Here is a 19,956-nt window from a genome sequence, read left to right on the forward strand (position 1 = left end):
CTGAAAGCCACCAATCTATGCTGCTTTTACCGCAAATCTTAGTAAAAAATATCTCACATTCTGTAAGTGAACATGCCAGTCAACATCCTGGATCTCCTGTACCTCACTTCTTACAACCCCCCATTTTTTTGTGCCAATAGAAAGGGCTAGAAACTAAGTTCTGAGGATATCAGAAGTTCAATTTGTATACAAGAATTCCACTAATTAACAAGCTAATTCACCATACATAACGAACTGGTCATCCCAAATAGTTAAAGCTGGTTTCCAAGAAGGTCCAACAATAAGCGGTGAATGTGAAGCGATGATTCCATTTACACAGCTGCTCATTAAAAGTTTCCCTTTGGGAAATGGAGGCAAGAGTTTGGGGGCAGACAAAACACTTCTGACAAAACACTTCTGTTACTGACAGCAAACGTCTATTTCTAAAGCCGGAAATTCACAGCTATGAAAGACCAAACCTTCATGCCAATGGTTAAAAAGAAATCTTTATTATACAAAATTAAAAACATAAATATATTTACAAGCATCTTAAATACCAGCTTATAATACTTGACATTTTTTTAATCATCTCAAATTGAGTTTTCTATAAGCGTTTAAAATGCAAGACATCCACTTCAATGAGTTACCAGTTTTCATTTCCACCAACATTGCAAATGGGTTTGTTTTTTTTTGGTTTTTCAAAATTGTCCATACTGTAGTCATTCAAAAGAAAATACAGTGTACTTTTTAAATGACTAGTTTAGGGGGGAAAATTACCATCCTGAGCTTTCTACCCCAGTTGTGTGATATTACTCCAAGAGAACTCTATAAACCAAATCCCTTACTGCCCTGTTTATCTGAACCACTAAAACTTTTTAAAGACTCCGATCCCTGGTACTCACATTAATCCATCTCCCTAACTTCTCATCAGGTTTGCTGGCAGGAAAAGCAGGGAAAACAGAGGAGAGGTGGGAGAATACAAATGGCCATCTGAAATCACAACAGATTTATAATCCAAAAATCGGATCTTAACTGATTTCCTTCAGGATCAAACCCATGATTTTATTATATGAAAACATAAAATGATTTCAAATGATGCACATGTAATAGCAAATCTCAGTGGCACAACAGCACATAAAGACACTCAAGTGGTTAACTTAATACCCACTCATGAACAGAGTAGACAGATTCAGTAGAATTTTAAGGAAAGTTTTCATTATCTAGTCTTCAAATTTCAGCACTGAGTGTGTAATTTATTTCCATATAATAGTATATAAAAAGAAAAGACTAACAAAGTATGAGGAAAGCAAATGTCCTCAAGAAGTCTCAAAATAAAAAAGATGCAAAAAAAAAAAAGATGCAATACCTATCCCCCACACTTAATAAGAATACCATTTTGTTCCACTTTTCCCGGAAACCCTCAGCTCAGCTGAGAATCACAGCGAGAAGTCTTTATCGTCAGAGATTAGCAACAAGTTTAAAAGAAAAAGAATGACAACAGGTTAGAGTTATATACATTTTACTAGTTTGGTTCTCACTCATCCTGGATATTTTAAAAGGTGTCAGATGAGCCATGGATGCTGGTGGCAGGAGGCAACTGGAGAAGAGGCCTGGGGATGAGGAATAGGTAAGACTTGTTTACAAGTGCAGAGCAAACTCCCCTCTTCTGGATCTAAAAGACTTCTCCTGTCTTCAGTAAAATCAAATTGTCTTTCTGCTCAATGCAGATGGCAGTTTGCTCAAAAGAAGCGTTTCTCTCGGGGAGGGAGGTCAGTGTTCAGTGAGCACCACTCCGGGGTCAGCCCTGCTGCAGAGCCTCGGGCCATCACTGCTGCATGTTGTTGATGATCGCCAGGATGCTCATCTTCTCCTGGGCAGAGTCCACATCCTCATTCTGCTTCTGGGCCACTCCTGTGCCCAGGCCATAGAGCCGCCCACAGTACTTGGCATCATCAATACTGTCCTCAAAAAATAACTGCAGAATGGGACAGAGAACCCGTGGTAAGAATTACGCCGAGTCACACTGAGAATCATGTCAAATCTAAATACTGTGACATCAACACCTCCCAGCTCTCTTAGAGTCCTGAAAAATCTAGCCAACTAGAAACTATTCCATAAAGAAAGGTGCCAAACCTCTTCATGCTCCTTTCTGAACAGACGTCTATTTCTCCATGAAATAGATGAAGAACTAGGTCTTTTACTGCCAGGATCCCCGTGCTGCAGCTACAACCGCTGCTGTTCAGTATAAATGTCCCATTTTGTTTCTTCATATTGGGGAATGGAGTATAAAGATTTTGTTTTTAGAGAGATGGAAATAGAGGGAGAGAAACATCGATGTGGGAGAAACACATTAACTGGCTGCCTCTCACACGCCCCCAACCAGGGACCTGGCCCGCAACCCAGGCATGTCCTTGACCAGGAATTTGCTACACCAGCCAGGGCATGTCCCTTCTCTTTTTTAACACTCAGTGTAACTTAAGAGGTTAACAGCTTGGGCTCTACAGACTGACTCACCATGTGACCTTACAAAGATCACTTCAACTCTCCTTAAGCCCTGTTCCCTGTCTAAAACAGAGTACTATATAATACGTTGTCTGTCATGGACATGAAGCATCTCAGCCCTGGAACTACTGGGCAGGATAAGTCTTTGATGGGGTGGCAGGTAGCTTGTCCAATGCAGTGTGGTACCACAGGGTGTTTAGCAGCATCCTTGGCCAGTGGCATATTGCCCCCCAAACCCCCCCAGGATGTGACAACCAAAAGTGCCTCCAGACACTGCCAAAAGTATTGTACTTCAAGGGGCCAACTCAGGAAGAATGACGCCTCCAGCTTTGTTCTTTCTCAAGATTGCTCTATTGGAGTCTTTTGTGGTTCCACACAAATTTTAGGATTGCTCTGTTTCTGTGAAAAACACCACTGAAATTTTACAGGGATTGCACTGAATCTACTTTGGATTGGAACTGGATTTTAACAATATCGATTCTTCTACTCCATGAGCGCAGACCATTTTCCCACTCATTTGTGTCCTCTTCACCCCTTCCATCCATGGCTTCTAGTTCCACGTCCACGTCTCTGGTTAAATGTATTCCAAGGTATTGTGTACTCATTTTGTTGCAACTATAAATGCGTTTTCTTAATTTCTCTTTCTCAAAGTTCATTATTAGTATAAAAAAACAACAGAATTCTGTATATTGATTTTGTATCCTGCAACTGTACTGAATTTATTAGTCCTAATGTTTTTTTGTCAGTCTTTAAGGTTTCCACATATAACAACATGTCATCTGGAAATAGTGACAGTTTACTTCCTCTTTTTTGGTCTGGATGCCTTTTAGTTTCTTTTTCTTGCCTAAATGTTCTGGCTAGAACTTCAATATCATGTTGAATAAAACTGGTGAGAGTGAACATCCTCGTCTTGTTCTCACCTTAGCAGAAAAGCTGCTGAATATGATCTTAGCTGTGGGATAAGTGGGTGGTCTAGCAAATGTGTTCACATTATAGAAATTAGAAGAGAAACAAGTAAGTACAACAATCAGAGCTGGGAGGACACCAGATACACTTCTAGATTGTGTGTGCTGCGTGGTCTCCATCTCAGAATGCTTCTCTGCTTCCCAAACTACATTTAATATATTGAATATCCTAATTAACCAAAAAACAAACAAAAACAACTACTTCCAAGGTGATCATCAGTTTCCAACAGAAACTGTAAACCTCAGCCCACAAAGGTCGGGTAAGCTCCTAAACCTCACCTCTTTCATTCTGAAGAATGCCATTCCTGTCAGCAGTGAGTCTGAGCCGGCCTGATGCTGCCTTCCAATTCTCTGCAAATCCAACTGATCAGCGACTTCCTGAAGACCTCCCTGGAGACGGGTGTTAGGAGAGCAAAGATAACATTACAGACCCGACACTCCTCTACTGGAATCAACTAAGTCCATTCTGGAGTTTCTTTGGGGGATGAGAAGTGGGAACAGGCCATTTACCTATCAGGCCTTTCCCCAGCCCTTCAAATAATACATTGTATTATATTCCACTTTTCATTTTCTTTATTATTAGTTTTTTCAGATTTCTACCCCATAAAGTCCCAACTGCTATAAAACAAGGCTTAAGCAACAGTAAATGCCAATCTAATTCAAGAGAGCAAACCTCTTATGTCAATGATTTAATAGGGTAGTGAGTTCTTACGCTGTTTAGGGGAGCAATGTTCAACTTTTTCATCTCATGGCACACACAAATAATTACTAAAATTCTGTGACACACCAAAAAATATTAATAATAAAATTACCTACCTTACTGCTCCAAAGTGACTTTAAAAAAAAAATCAGGTGCCTGTCTTTCTATATAAGGATATCTGGTACTAAGAATAAACCAATCAAACAAAGCCTAACTATGCAATGTAATCAATATGACGTAACTCTTACTATATGACATATATTTATGGTTCAAGACAAGGAATTCACACTGCATGGCTACTGTTGTGTTGGTTAATGTACTTTTTTTTTTTAATTTACTGATTTTAGAGAAGGGGGAAGGGCAGGGAGGGAGGGAAGGAGAAACACTGATTTGTTGTCCCACTTATTTATACATTCATGGGTTGCTTCTTGTATGTGCCCTGACCAGAGATTGAATCTGCAACCTTACTGTATCAGGACGATGCTCTATTCAAATGAGCTACCCAGCCAGGGCATAATTTTTTTTATTTGACAATCTAAGGGAAAAGAGGTCAGTGTCCCTGACTAAATAATCAGGTATTTCACTTTCTAAAAATTCTTAAGGCACACTGGTTGAAAACAGTTGGTCTAGGGTGGAGAATTCCTCTGATCTGAGAATCTAGTACGCGACAGACCTCATTCCTCACAAAAGGCACATACTCCACAAGTTACCAAATTTCATGTGCTTCGTGGACCTTAAGTAAAGAAAGCTTTGTCTTAAGATGAGAGAAGCAGAGGGGCTCCCTTCATGCCCAGGTTAAAGCCAGTAACCATGCAAATTCCTGTGCCAATCAGCTCTATACACAACCTGTCTAGCACAATGCTGGCACCTAGCAGACACACAAGAATATATGCTGAACAAGTAACAAAGCAAAATGACAAGTTTGCTTTTTTGGCTTTTTGTTGTTATTGTTACCAGTATTAAGAAAAAAATTGTACCTTAAGATTTTTGCAACTCTTCATTAGGTATTTCACGTCATAAATAGATGGGAAGAAAAGGTTCAGAATATGAAAAAACTCATGTTCCTCTTCCGGCAAGCGAGAATCTGTAAGTAACTTTACCATGTAGCCGAAATCATAGCCACTGCAAGGAAAGAAGGAGGCACGAAGGTGAAAAAAAGCAGCAGTTATTAGGCCCCAGTGTTCAACCACTTTATTTCTCATTGATTACGACGCTACCTTTCAGTTTTCCAAAGCACTTTGTCCTACTATAATCTGAACTTTCCATTAAAAAATAACAGACTAATATGGGAGATATATAAGAATACCTAAGGGTTTATAAATGTGAGTTTTTATTCAACAAAACTTTTAAAAGTACTGAAAAGAATAACGTCTAAGGGGAGTCTGGCTTTCAAGTACATAGGAAACTCCAGGCCAGCCACTTAAAAGATAAGAAAAAGACAACCAAGTGCTTCACCCTCCCCACCCTCCAACTCTCCACTTGGAAAATACCCACAGACTGCCACATGACAGAGCCCAATACTGTGTGACACAAACCAGTATGAGCTCCAAAGTGTTTTTTGAAAAACAAACACGAGTTAACAGGTACCATTCCAACTTCATAATTGCTAGTGACCAACAGAAAAGAGCCAGTAAGACTTGAAAAATAACGTAAGAATTCAACTGCCTGCTCCCAAATCTAGAGACACACACTCTCTGGGGCTGACCTGTGAAATGAAAGCCATTTGACGTTGTCACAGAGAACGACCCCTGATGTCATAAGCAGCTCTGCAAAGTGCAATGTGTCAATCCCTTCCTCTTCGTGCTTCTGAAACTGCAGTCCTGAGTTAGCAAGGAGATCGATGGAGTCCTGGGAGTACATGTCCTCTCTAGAAAAGAAGGGATTCGCTTCTTAGTGGGTAGAGAATGTAACAGAAGCAGTGAGCATTTGTAACTCTGGCATAACAGTTCACTGTAAAGATGCATCACTTAATTTAAACAAGGAATATTTAGAATAACACAAAAGTAGGGAAATAACTCCTTTTCCACTAGGTTTCACTGTTTTCCTTTTGTTTTTCATGTAAACCTGGGTGAGACTAGAAAGAAAACCACCACAACTTTAATTTTTTCTACTAAATTAAGAACAGCCTTCTATTCCACCTCAAACATTATTTTGCCCTGGCTGGTGTAACTCAGTGGACTGAGGGCTGGCCTGTGAACCAGAGGGTCGCCAGATTGATTCCCAGTCCGGGCACATGCCTGGGTTGCAGGCAGGTCCCAGCAGGGGGCATGTGAGAGGCAACCACACACTGGTGTTTCCCCCTCTTTCTCCTCTTCTTCCCTTCTCTCCAAAAATAAATAAATAAAATCTTTGGGAAAAAAACACATTATTTTAAACTCATACACAAACTCTGCAATAAAAACATAACATTATTTTGCATATTATGTTAACATCAGGCTTTGTTACAAATATCAGGCTTTGGCAATGGACTGAAATAATCCAGTTAAAGATCCGGATTACGTCCCAAAATTATTCTTTGAAACTCAAGGAAGTCTCTCAGACACATGGACAATAATCAAAAAATTATCCCTGAGCTATCAAATGCCCCTGGTGCCTAGTTAAACAAAGCAGTATTAAAGAACTGGAGCCCAATAAGAAATGCACTAATATTACTTCAGACAATCAGCAAAATAAGTCTCCTGCCAATTTTTCCCTTAAAAAGTATATCATCCTCAAAAACTTAAAAACAATTACGATATGATCCAGTAATCTCATTTCTGGGCACACAACCAAAAGAACTGCAAACAGGGTCTCAAAATGGTACATGCACCTCCATGTATATAGCAGCACTATTTTCGATAGTCAAGAGGTGGATCAACCCAAATGTCCATCAACAAGTGAATGGACAAAGAAAATATGGTCTATACACACAACTGATTTTAGGAAGGAAATTCTGCCATGTGCTATGACATGGATGAACCCTGATGACTTTATACTGAAATAAGTCCTTCATAAAATAACAGATACTGTAAAATTCCACCCAAACAGAAAGTAGAATGGTAGTTACCAAGATCTTGGGGGAGAGGAAAAAGGGACTTGTTATTTAATGGGTGTAAAGTTTCAGATTTGCACAATGAAAAAATTCTGAAGGTCTGTTTCACAACAGTGCAAAGACAGATTTTATTTTTTTACAATTTTTTTAAAAATTACATCAAAATTTTCCCACTACCAGACAGACTTCAGTTTCAACTACCTTGATTAGCACCCACTCTATACCTTATTTTTACTATGAAAGACACTAACGACCCTCTTTTACAGATAAGAAAACTGAATTACAAAAGGGAAGATAACTGACCCAAAGTCAACCAGTGAAGAAACAGCAGGCCCTGGCTGGTGTGGCTCAGTGGACTAAGTGCCAGCCTGCTAACCAAAGAGTCGCTGGTGCAGTTCCCAGTCAGGCCGCATGCCTGGGTTGTGGGCCAGGTCCCCAGTAAGGGGTGCGCGAGAGGCAACCACACACTGATGTTTCCCTTTCTCCTTCTCTTCCCCTCTCTAAACTCTAAATAAATGAAATCTTAAAAAAAAGAAGAAGAAGAAAGAAATGGCAAAAGAACTTCAATGCAAACACTAATGTCTTAACTAGAAAACTGACTTAATTTTAAATAGCCTTTTTGAGATATAATTCACATACTAAACAATTCACTCATTTAAAGTATACAACTCAATAGTTTTTAGTAAAGCACAGATATGCAACCACGAATTATAAATTATTTCAGCACCTCAAAAAGAAAAATACTGTTGCCGTTAAGCAATCCCTCCCCATTACCCCATAACCTTCCCAACCCCTGCTCTAGAAACCACCAATCTATTTCCTCTCTCTGTAGCTATGCCTACTTCAGACAGTTCAAATAAATAGAATCATATATGGGACCTTTGCATCTGGCTTCTTTTCCTTAGCATGTTTTCGAAGTTCATCCATGTATAGCATATATCAGCACTTCATTCCTTTTTACTGCTCCATAACATTCAATTCTGTGGATATGCTGTTTAATTTATTCATTTGACAGTTCATATATTTTTGTGTTGCTTCAACTTTTGGGTCCTTACGAACAATGCTGCTATGAATACTAGCATACAAGTTTTTACATGGACATGTTTTCGTTTCTCTGAGACATGAGTGAAAGTGCTGGGTCATATGGTAACTCTACATTTAACCTGCTGAGGATCAGCCAAACTGTTTTCCAAAGAGGCTGTACCATTTTACATTCCCAGTAACAACGTATGAGTATTCTAATTTCTCCACATCCTCGTCAGCATTTGTTACTGTCTTTTGTATTACAGCCACGTAGTGGGTGTGAAGTGGTATCTCACTGCAGTTTTGATTTGCATTTCTCTAATGACATGATTGAGCATCTTTTCATGGGCTTATTGGCCATTTGCATATTTTCTTTGGAGATAATGTCTATTCAGACCTTTTACCCATTTTTAATTGATTATTTCTCTTTTTATTGTTAACTTGTAACAGTTCTTTAAGAGAAACTTTCTCAGATTCTCTAGTCCATTCTCTGCTTGACTGCTTCATGGAACCCTTACCTGGCTTCGGTGGAAACAAAACTTAAAATTGAATTCAGTTAGAAATCAGTCTACACAAATGTAGCACTTCTAAGAACAACACTCAAAACTGTCTCAGACACTTACGTAAGGTTGAATTTGAAGTTGAACTGCCAAGTGTTGATTCCAGAAGGATATTCTCCCTTCTCATTTGTGAATGTAAGGCCCAGCTGGATAATTTTTAAAAGGTCAACATTGCACCGTAAAAGCTGATACTGGTAATCTATGGAACTACGAAATTCACCGATTGGTCGTACCACAACACCTGGAAACTCTGTGTCCTGGAAAAGGAAAAGTCTCTCATCATTGGGTTTCACAAAATACAGGATGCTGAAATGGTCAATCATAAAATTTTTACCTCAATTTATAAAAGTTAGGTGACAAGTCCCAAGGCTGGGCAGAAAAAAATGTATCTTAAAATACAAATATTGATCTTGCCCTGACTGATGTCGCTCAGTGGATGCTCATAGCATCAGCCTGTGAGCTGAAAGGTTGTCGGTTCAATTCCCAGTCAAAGCACATGCTAGGGTTGTAGGCCAGGTCCCCAGGTGGGGGCATGTGAGAGGCAACCCATCAATGTTTCTCTCCCTTTCTCCCTCTCTTCCCCTCTCTCTAAAAATAAATGAATAAATCTTTTTTAAAAATGCTGATCCTGTTGACACCTACAGAAGCGCTAAAATCATGAAGCTCTGCACAACATGTGCAGGACAGCAGTAGAAGCAGGCGGCTAACAACAGGTAGACACACAGGAGTTAAGAACACTCTAGCCCCGGCTGGTGTGGCTCAGTTGGTTGGGTGTCATCCTATAAACCCAAAGGTCGCTGGTTTGATTCCCAGTCAGGGTACATGCCTGGGTTGTGGGTATGGTCCCCAGTTGGGGCATGTACAAAAGGTAACTGATCAATGTAGCTCTCTCACACTGATGATTCTCTCTCCTTCCCTTCCCCTCTCTAAAATCAATTTAAAAAAATTTTTAATATTCTAAGTTGAGAACAATATATGAATAAAAACACAAAATGGGGAAGTGAAAATGCCATTCATAAAAAACAATAGCCATATTCAGCTTGAAAGAACAAGATCATAGAGAACACTAAATACCAACCTAAAGACTTAATTCTATAATCTCTACAGCAGAAGTCCCAAACTCCAAGCAGCTCATGTAAAGGAATAAAGCAAAGTAGGTACAAAAATGGTTACATGTCAGGGCTGCTGGAGCAAACCAGAGCACGTATCTCCTCTAAAAAAGGCAGGCCCTCGACATCGCCATAATACACAGCCACACAATGTCAGGCAGGAATGTGCCAGATCATCCCAATTTTTCCAGAAATGGCAAAAATCTGGAGTTTAAGTAAGGTCTCTTGATTTTTAAATGCTGGCAAATAATTTTTAAAAATCATTTTTAAAACTATACAAATTCACCATATCTAAGGGACGGATGCGCTCTACTGCTGATATACTTCTGCCTTGAAGACTTTCAAACACACAGTAACGTTACAAAAATATCTAGAGGTTACATCCTTCTCAGATATACTGGCTACCGTCACGTTTCATGAAAGCAATATGACCTCCTATCATGTTTAATTTACCATCACTTTAGTGTAATCATTTATTTCAAAATCTCACATTAAATATTCCCTAAGTCCATACCAGAAGGTGGGTCAAACAGAGTAAAGCTCTTTACCATCGCAATGTAACTGTAACTGAGCACAATTTCTCGGATCTTCCTCATCTCTTCTTCTAGGTTGCTGGCCCAGACTTCACAGATAACCTGGCTGTTCTCCACGAGTGCTGCAGGCATCCTGAAGAAGCTCGGAAGGCACCTTCAGCGGACTGTGACAGAGGGCAAGCCAATGGTTGATCTGATCTAGATTCAAAAACACATTTTGTAATCCCATAAATTTAGACATTGTCATAGCAACAAAACAAAGGCACTGAAACAATATTGTATCATGTCACCAACTTAAACTAAAATATTAAGGCTATTACAGTATTTATTCTCCACACACACTCACAATTCTTTAACCAAAAGAAACTAAAATTATTAAGAAACTTTTGCCCAAGCTTCCCTTTAGCAGAGAAGTAAACTCACCACCCCCCCCCCAGCCAGTTTTCTGCCCTCTCTAAAATACCTAAAGACTAAGAATCCCGGGACCACAAATATGCCCTTATCTGTAACTTTCACAGCTTCACAGAACTTTGCTCAGAGCCCAAATCATGGAAACGTTTCTAAAGGAACCACTGTAGCCAGTTTAAATTTACCTAGGGTCTCTGAAAGCCTGAAAGAACGTGGACCTAAACTCTTACACTTAAGTCTTTATACCTATAACATGGATATGGGTGTGGGACTCCCCTCTCCATTCTCCAAATAAGAGAAATTCTTTTTCCCTGCAATTCAAAAGTCAAATAGAACTAGAGGCAATGGACGAACTTAATATAGTGTCTCCTTAGATTAGTGCAAATAGGGATTTAAGTGGTAAAACACTAATTTCAACCCTAACAGCCACAAGAAATATGTGAATCTGAGTTACTACTGTCTACTTTTAAACACATAATATTGTAAAGAAACCAAGCAGCAATTCAACAATCAAGATACAGAAGGCAGCAGGTATGAAAAGCAGAATGACTGCCCTGACTGCTGTGGCTCAGTGGGTTGGGAGTTGCACCAACCACATGCCTGTGTTGCAGCCAGGTCCCCAGCAGGGGTGCGCCCCCCCCCAAGAGGCAGCCAAACACTGATGTTTCTCTCCATCTTTCTCCCTCCCCCTCTCTAAAAATAAACAAAGACTTTGAAAAAAAAATTTTAACAGAATGACGGATGGTATATATTCTGGGAGGAAGCAGGAGGAGATAGTATTCTGCAAGATAAAAACTCAACCTGGTTTAGCCTCGGAGTAATGCTGTTATTTTAGCAGACTCAACCTGAGATGCTCAGTCACGAAAACACTAAAAGGAAGTCACCATAAGGGCATTTACTTAAAAGGCAACCCCACCACACGCATCCTCAACACAGTGTAAGTGTGGGTACCAGTGCACATACCCAGGGAAATCCCTAGGAACAGTACAATGAACGTTTAAAATGTCCTTCCAAAAGACAGAGCAAGGAAAATCTTTGCTTTCCACTTTTCAGTCACAATCAAGAAAACAAAATTGGCATTTCCAAGTGTGACCATTTCTCTCAGAAACTTTTTATCTTTTTACTGTTGAGACTAATTTAAGTTTTGCTCCTCTTTGTAAGTTTTCTAGTCAGAATTATGTCCTTGTGGATGGTACTTTGCTTTGAAAATTTTGTTTGATCATTGCTGAAGTCTCTAAGTTTGTAGAGAATACCAAATACGATTTCAGCATTGTGTACTTTTTCTTACTGAATAGTAGGACCATTTGCAGTTTTTAGAGCAGTCTGACCATGAAATAATTCGAAGAGGAGGAAAGGACTATTTCTTCTTCAAAACAAAGACAGGCAGGGGGCTGCATTTATGATAGAGATGAAATATACAAGTCAATATGGTATTTTATAAAACTTCATAAATATTGAGTTACTCCCGTTATTGGACAGAAAATTTCATCCTGTGACTGCTGTTTGTATTACTCTTAAAAGTGGTCATGAGCCCTGGCTGGTATAGCTCAGTGGACTGAACGTTGGCCCGAGAACCAAAGGGTCGCCAGTTCAATTCCCAGTCAGGACACATGCCTGGGTTGCAGGCCAGATGGCCAGTAGGAGGCGCGTGACAGGCAACCACACACTGATGTTTCCCTTCCTCTCTTTCTCCTTCCCTTCCCATCTCTAAATATAAATAAATAAATAAAACATTTTTTAATGTGGCCACAGACTTATTTAATAATTTCTATTTATCAAAGAGCAACAAACAAGCCATGCATTGTTCACTGTCCTAGTGTTAAAAAACAACTGTGACGGTAACGTGGAGTGTGCCTGAGTTCCCAGTGGCTCTCTTCAGTGTGGTTCTGAGACTCATGATCCTCATGTTGCTGGTCTTTGTTGACTTTAGCCCACCAGGAGGTCAGTATTAAGGGGAAAAAAATTATTTTTGTTAGCAGATGAGATGTGGGTGCAGTTCGGTTCTTCTAAATCCAGGAGAGTGTAGTTGAGTGCTAAAAGATCCTTAGTTCGGTTCCCTAATTGGAAGCCCTAATTAAGCTCTGATAAAATCTCTCTGTTGATGCTTTGACGCCATCCCTATTGACCTCTTTGTTCAGAGATCATTGAGCAGCTAAAGAGACAAATGTGGGCAATGACTACCAATTTATGTTACAAGTGCCAAAGATACAACCGTCGAGGGCAAAGAGTCACCAGTGTGGAGTCAGACCAGACCTTAGTCCAGCAACCTCTGCACTTGAGTTCTGGCTAAGAAAGAATTCAGAGCCAAGACTCAAACACAAGGAAAAGTTTATTTAGAAAGTCACAGGAGTAGAAGTGGGCAGCAGAAGAAGTGGGTTAAGGAAACTAGTTACTGAGGCAAAAGAAGGGCCTTTGGAACTTATGAGAAAGAGAGAGGCAGGAAAACGCATTGGGGGAGGGCATGGGGGAAAAGCATAAGCGCCGCTTCAGAGAGAGCAGCTTTGCTGAAAAACTTCTAAGAAACCAATCTGTCAGTCTGTAAGCAACCTCTGAAGATTCCATTTATTTAAGGCACTCTACACTTCGACATATGTTTCCCTGAAATCACAGCCGACTTTCTATGATTACTCTGAAATTAAAGTAGACTGTGGTATCTTACTAACAAATATAGTTGGACATTCCTTAAAGGCAGAGTCCATTTGCTCAATCTGTACACAACAGGCATGAATGAAAAGCTTGCAAATGAACAAATAAAGAACATCAGAAAAAAGGCAGAACTTCAGACTGAGTGTGGACTTTACTACCTGACCATAATTAAGAAAATGTTGGGACTCAGAATTTTTAGGTTCTAAACCTAAACCAGCAAAAGGGCCTTAAACCATTCCTATACCCATTAATGTTAAATTGGTAGCACTCAGCTTCCTTATTTCCCTAACTGAAACAATGTACTTCTTTTGGGGGTTCATTTAAAACACAACCATAAATTACTTTAGGAGAAGTGAGTATCATTCCTGGAGATGTTTCCATAAAAGCAAAAGCAAAAGCAACAAAAGGGACCCAAGCAAAAAATGCCTTTGGCCTCCAAGCAGCAAAAAACAGCTAAAAAGGGGGAGAATTAGATTACCCTTAGAACCAGATTCCCCAGCTAAGAAGACAATGTTACAGTCTGGTCAAAGACAGCATGAACAACCATTACGGATAATTACTACAGTGTATTAAAACTTCTCATCCCTGGCTGGTATGGCTCAGTGGACTGAGTGCCTGCCTGCGAACCAGACAGTCACTGGTTCAATTCCCAATTAGGGCACATGCCTGGGTTGTGGGCCAGGTCCTCACTGAAAGGCATGTGACAGGCAACCACACATTGATGTTTCTCTCCCTCTCTCTCTTTCCCCACTGTTTAAAATAAATTGAAAAAATCTTTAAAAAAAAAAAAAAAAACACTCAGGCCTTGGCCAGTGTGGCTCAGTCAGTTGGAGTCAGTTGGAGCACTGTCCCATAACTGAAAGGTTGCAGGTTTGATTTCTGGTCACAGCACATAGCTACTAGATTTTAGGTTCAATTCCCAGTCCAAGTGCTTATGGAAGACAACTGATTAATACATCTCTCTCTCTCTCTCTCTCTCTCTCTCTCTCTCTCTCTCTCTCTCTCTCTCTCTCTCTCCAATGAAAGCAATGAAAAAATGTCATTGGGTGAAGATTTTTTTTAAATTTAACTTCTCAAGATAGTTTTAAATCCATGAGTTCATAGCAAACTAAGAAAATAAACTTAACTGGTCACCTCAGGAGAATGCCAGTGAATCAAGTTAGTATTTTTTAAATCATATCTTATCTTTCCTATGTAAACTGTACCTTGAAGTAATCAAATAGCTGGGGCTTTTTCTTCAGAAGTTATACAGCTAATAAATGAATATGCAATGACAGAATATCACCATTTTGTGATTCCTAATGAATAATCACAATGGCATTTACATGGAATAAGCAGAAAAGGTAAATCTATAAAGACAAAAAGCAGACGACAGCAGTGGGATGGGGACAGGAATGGGGATGAACAGAAAACGGGCAAGAATCAGCTTATTGAGGTGACAGAGATGTTCCCAAACTCAATTACAGTAACTGCAAAACTCATTAAATTTACCGGAAATCACTGAATTCTACGTTAACATAGGCAAGTTTTATAATATTCAAATTGTACTTCAATAAAGCTGTTAAAATAATCACAACGGCTGTTACCGTAACAAAAAGGAGATGACCAGGTAGTATGTGCCACTTAAAAGAATACATTCTGAGAAATACAAACGCATCATTAGGCAATTTCGTAGTTGTGCAAATATCACAGAACACACTTAAACAAACCTAAAGGGCACAGCCAACTTCAACACCTGGCTACACAGTAGAGCTTATTGTTCCCAGGCTATAAACCTGTGCATGTGTTAAAGTACAAAACACCACAAGATTGAGTCAAGTGCAAGAAAAACTGATACGATCAAGATAGCCTGTAAACACCAGATGCAGGAGGCTGCTGTAGGAGGCTGCTGCAGGTATAACATGGAATACTATTTTATAGCAAGATTTTTCTTATAAGTTGAAAGAGTTCCCTCTAAATAACAATAAAAAGTATAGTACATATAGTATGTGAGTACATAAACCAGTGGCATAATCAATTATTGTCATTATCAAGTACTATGTAATGTACGTAAATGTGTATGGTACGCTTTACATGACCAGCAGTGCAGGAGGTTTTCCACCAGCATCGCCTCAAACTCAAGTAATGCGTTTCACTCAATGTAAGGACAGCCATGACAGCACTGGCTGCAGGCATTCTCAGCTCCCTTACCACCCCTGGGGCCACTGTAACACACACTCCAACGTCACCCAAAATGTTACCCTGCATGTGAATGGAGTTTTGCCCCCCCCACACACAAAAATGTGATTTGAATCTGACCACACCTCCAAATTTAACTGTCAATTTACAAGAAATGTAGAGGACCTAGGGACATGTGAAATGATAGCACAGTGATACAATTAGCAAACCCCAAAAACTACAGAACCACCCAGCTTCTTCAACAAGTTGTGAGAAATCAAACCAAAAGACTTTTTGGAGACATATCAACCAATCAAAATGTATAGACTTTACTTGGGTCCTACTTTAACAAATAGTTATTAGCAGGGACAAAAAAGCTATTACATTTTTGAGCCCATTAGAAGTCTGAACAGTAAATGCAGTTTTACCTTTTTTGTTTTGGGTCTTTGGGAGGATTTCCCTCACTCCCGTTTTGGGTGTTATTTTCTATTGTGGTTATGGTTTTTTAAAGTGTTTATCATTTAGAGATAATGCAAAGTATGTGGCTAGTATGCAATGTGGGGTTTTGCTTCAAAATAACATGGAGAAAACTCACAACTTTGTACAATGCTGTCTTCCTCTACGTTTTATAGGCAAAAAAAAACCCCCTGAAAATCAGAGACATTAATTTAAAAAGGTAGCATCATGACTTCCATTTCCAAGATAATTTTTTTAAAAAGTTAACCATAGTTATACATATCCAACAAATGGGGAACACAAAAGCAAACTATTGGCAAAAAAATGTATGACATTCTTGCACCAAACTCTTATCTAGGAAAACTGTTAAGAAACAGACAATAGCTTGCAAGCCCCTAATGTAGTGCCCCTCAAAAACTGAAGAGGAGTCATAGGATACGCATTTACCTTAGCATAAACTACTGAATATGCTAGCCAAAAAGTGAAATAACAATAATAATGCCAGCAATTCTTTGGCCACTTTCCATTCAGTGAGCATATGTCCCAGAATAAGACTGAGATGGGAATTACACACTGTTCTCCTTGGTTAGTTCTACTTAGTTCTCCTTGGTTCCTCCTTTCAAGCCTCCCAGTGCTTGCATCTCAGAGTACCTCACAGTGCAGAACGACTACGCCCTTCCAATATGTGTATTTGTGTAACACAGTCCCTAAAGGTAACCTAAGTGCTTTATCTGGGTTACAAACAAAGAAACAGTAACGAGTCTCAAAGCTGAAGGAAAAACTGAGCCTGTGGATCCACTGAGAAAAGATCTGTCATCTCCTAAGGAATTTTTAAGGATGAATTTGATCACATGCAATGTTTGCCTCACAGGCTGACTTTAAAACGACTCCACATGAGCTACTTCTCCCCAAACGAAAGCAAAAGGCAAGTACTAATTGATACCTGTTGTTTCCCAGCACTAGACTATGCCGGAAGGAAAGGTCCCTCTCTCTCACACACACCACCCCCCCTAGGAGTTACTGAGGTCCCTGCCTTGTGCTGATCTCCAGTACAATCTGTTCGGATCGTTCCCGATTACTACTGTAAAACAACTCCAAAACAAAGCTCCTTGCTTACCCAAGAAATCTCTAAAAGGGCACCTAATGATACAGCCACGTGAAAATTTCTTCACAAGCAGTCCTGAGCAAGCTTGGGGAAAAAAATGGATTTTCTGGTTTTGTTTTAAACCTAAGTGTGCAAGAAAACAGAAAACATCACATCCCCCTCTGGAGAGCTGAACAAAGGCTTTGCAGCGCATGCACAAGATGGGAAAGGAAGTAGAAGCACATCAGAAGAAATGGCAGCAAATCGGTGGAGGGTCCGCTCTACGGACCGACCACGGACCGCAATCACCGCCGCTGTCTTCCCGGGTACCCCAAACCACACAGTTGTCGGAAGACACTACCTTGGACTGAACCGCAGTAAAACCACCCCTCGGGCCCAGGCCTGTGTTGGCTCCTCCAAAGCAACAGCTCAAGTTCATAAAGCCACAGAACAGCAGGGAAAAGTTGCGGGCCCACAAGAACGAAGAAGGGGGAAGACTGCGAGGTTCCAAACTCACGTCAGCATTCTCCTCGCGTTCTGGATTACCCACTCCCTTCTCACTCATCCCTCCCCAACCGCCCCCAGCCACCCTTTGTGAAAAACAATGAAAATTACAGGCCTTGGGGCCAGAAAGACCTAAATTCGAAGCCAAACTTGAGACTAGCTATGGCACTTTGTATAAATTACTTAACCTCTCTCGTGCCTCAGTTTTCCTACCGTATAAAATGGGTTTGATAACAGCAATACACCCCGGAAGACTGCAGTGTAAGTTAAATACAATGAAGCATATTTAAGTATTACGTAAAGTCTTGGCACACACCACTAGGATACTATTACCCTGTGGTAGAGGTTGTTATATTACCACTTCTCCATTGGCCTTTCTCGTCTCACACACGCTGACTCTCAACACGCCCCACTCCCCTTCCTCCCACAGGCCCAGATGGCCTCCCACACTCTCTCGTCTTACGTCCTCTCTGGTAAGCGCGAGCCCGCTTACCCTGACAGGCGGGGCCCGCGAGAGCGGGCGGGCGGGCTGGCGGGCAGACTCCGCGGAGCGGGAGCTACGGCCCCTGACCCTGCGCTCTCTTCCCTCTGCCCCGGATCTGCTCCTAGGATCAAGCGGGCCAGTGAGATGGGCGCCCTCGTACCCAGAGCGGCCTTACGCACCGCTCACCAAACAACACGGCTGCACCACTCTACCCAGCCGATCCTCCCAACTCGCCTGCTTCTTTACGTCACTCCCAACGCGCGCGCGCCTGATCATGCCTACTCCTCCCCTTCTGCGCGTCCCAGCGGTTCTATGCGTGTTCGCCCAACCGGTGAGCTTGCGGGAGCTATCGCGCAGGCGCAAAACAAAGAGGGCGCCGCGCAAATGGCGGGGTGGCCTCAAAGGACGCATGCGGAACACGGCCCGCCCTAGCCCTTCGCGAGATTAGTCGCGCTGACTCAATTTAATCTAGACCCCTATTCCTCCATTTTGGTTCTCTCTCGGGCGCCGGGAAAGGGGCGTGGTCTAGAATTAGCCCCTCCTGAGTGGGCGTGGCCTGGGTGGGCTACGGAAAGTGGCCGGTCAGACCAAATTCCAAATTACTACTGCTTGTCCCCCCTGCTTGGAGGGACTTTAAAATCTTTGGTACGAGAGGACTTGCGGGGAGGTTGGCGGGACGTGATGCTGATGATTCACTCTGTACTAGTGCGCCCCCCTGACCCCTTCACTTACAAAGCATCTACCTCACGGCTTTCTTCCAGGCAAACAGTTATTTACAGGTGGGGACAGCACCCCCAAACCGAGTGTGGGTGACGTCCGCCAAGGCCCGCCTCCTTCCTCCGGGCCTATAGGAGCCGGGTGAGCATCGTTACCATAGCAACCGGCCCACCGGGATCTGCTCGAGTTACAAGAAGGACGCGGGCTCCCGTGGGCGAAGCATCCGGCGACTACAGGCACCGCCCAGCCTTCGGAGGAGCTCCGAGACTTGACTGACGCTAAGTAGGCTCGGCAGATTTTCCGTGAGAGAGCCACGGGGCCCAAGCCTAGCCTAGGAGGACCCTAAGACCCCCTAACCCTCGTTAATAAGGCTCTTTGCCAGCGCCTGCCCTTGGCATCATTTAACCGGGCTGGGATGCTTCTCCGCCTCGTGGCCTCCAGCAGTACGAAAGAAGACAAAGCACTGAGCTGCATGCGGCTACCAACTCCCGGTCCCGGAAAGAAAATGTGGACGTCCCAAAGCACGATGCTAGTCCTAGAGGCTCTCACCCCAAGTCACTGGGCCTTCTTACTTTTAAAAATTTCCCTCTAAGGGGAGTCTCCAAAATCCTACTTCCATTTCCAAAGCTGGATTCAGAGCTGGCCGTAAGCAGCAGTTTCAAACTGGTTCCCAAAAGCTATTTTCCAGGGGATGACCCCCTCACCCTGGCCCCCAGGATACAGTATCAAATGCACTCTCTGAACTCCTGTCCCCGACAAATGAGGGTCTCTCTGTTTATCTGTAACATAGAGATGTAAACTATATCACAAAGTGGCTGCATTAATAAGTGGAAAAAATACCCCACACTGAGGAAAATACATGTGCATTCAATAAATAATTGTTGCTGGCGGTCTCAGTTTGTCATCCCTGAGATGTTCAAACTTTGTTAGTGCTCTGCTGCAGACTTGTCATTCCTTTAAGCAATGCTGTGGCAGAGAAGGCAGGCAAGACGCTCCCCCTTGTCCTGTGAGTCTCTAATATCCTTTCACCCACTTATAATTAGGTTCAGGGAGGGACAGTCCTATCAGGAGCTAGTCACATGAAGAACAGCCCCCACA

At 41.6% G+C, this 19,956-nt stretch overlaps 1 protein-coding gene across 3 annotated transcripts; it reads right to left on the bottom strand.

The window, feature by feature from the left end:
• Positions 1-467: 467 nt before the first annotated feature.
• Positions 468-18,517, bottom strand: CNOT8 (CCR4-NOT transcription complex subunit 8). 3 transcript variants are annotated; one of them, XM_053665875.1, is made up of 7 exons: positions 18,376-18,517; positions 10,418-10,600; positions 8,824-9,017; positions 5,852-6,013; positions 5,124-5,268; positions 3,726-3,836; positions 468-1,954 (listed from the first exon to the last, which is right to left on the bottom strand). In XM_053665875.1, exons 2-7 carry the CDS (start codon positions 10,532-10,534, stop codon positions 1,805-1,807), a joined length of 879 nt encoding a protein of 292 aa, XP_053521850.1. In that variant the 5' UTR covers positions 10,535-10,600; positions 18,376-18,517; the 3' UTR covers positions 468-1,804. The 3 variants fall into 3 exon arrangements, with proteins under 3 accessions (XP_053521850.1, XP_037008158.1, XP_053521849.1); XM_037152263.2 differs by lacking the exon at positions 18,376-18,517 and adding an exon at positions 18,151-18,252; XM_053665874.1 differs by lacking the exon at positions 18,376-18,517 and adding an exon at positions 18,121-18,247.
• Positions 18,518-19,956: the final 1,439 nt, after the last annotated feature.

This window comes from Artibeus jamaicensis, unplaced genomic scaffold, assembly GCF_021234435.1.
Source record: "Artibeus jamaicensis isolate MK-2021 breed Jamaican fruit bat unplaced genomic scaffold, CSHL_Jam_final contig_432, whole genome shotgun sequence".
In the NCBI taxonomy this organism is placed as follows: Eukaryota; Metazoa; Chordata; class Mammalia; order Chiroptera; family Phyllostomidae; genus Artibeus; species Artibeus jamaicensis.

Coding starts and splice junctions, on each gene's coding strand:
- CNOT8 (XM_053665875.1), bottom strand. CDS start 10,534: ATGCCTGCAGCACTCGTGGAGAACAGCCAGGTTATCTGTGAAGTCTGG. Junction 9,018..10,417: donor GTTACAGTTACATTGCGATG/GTAAAGAGCTTT, acceptor TTCCTTTTCCAG/GACACAGAGTTTCCAGGTGT. Junction 5,269..5,851: donor AAATGGCTTTCATTTCACAG/GTCAGCCCCAGA, acceptor CTTTCCTTGCAG/TGGCTATGATTTCGGCTACA.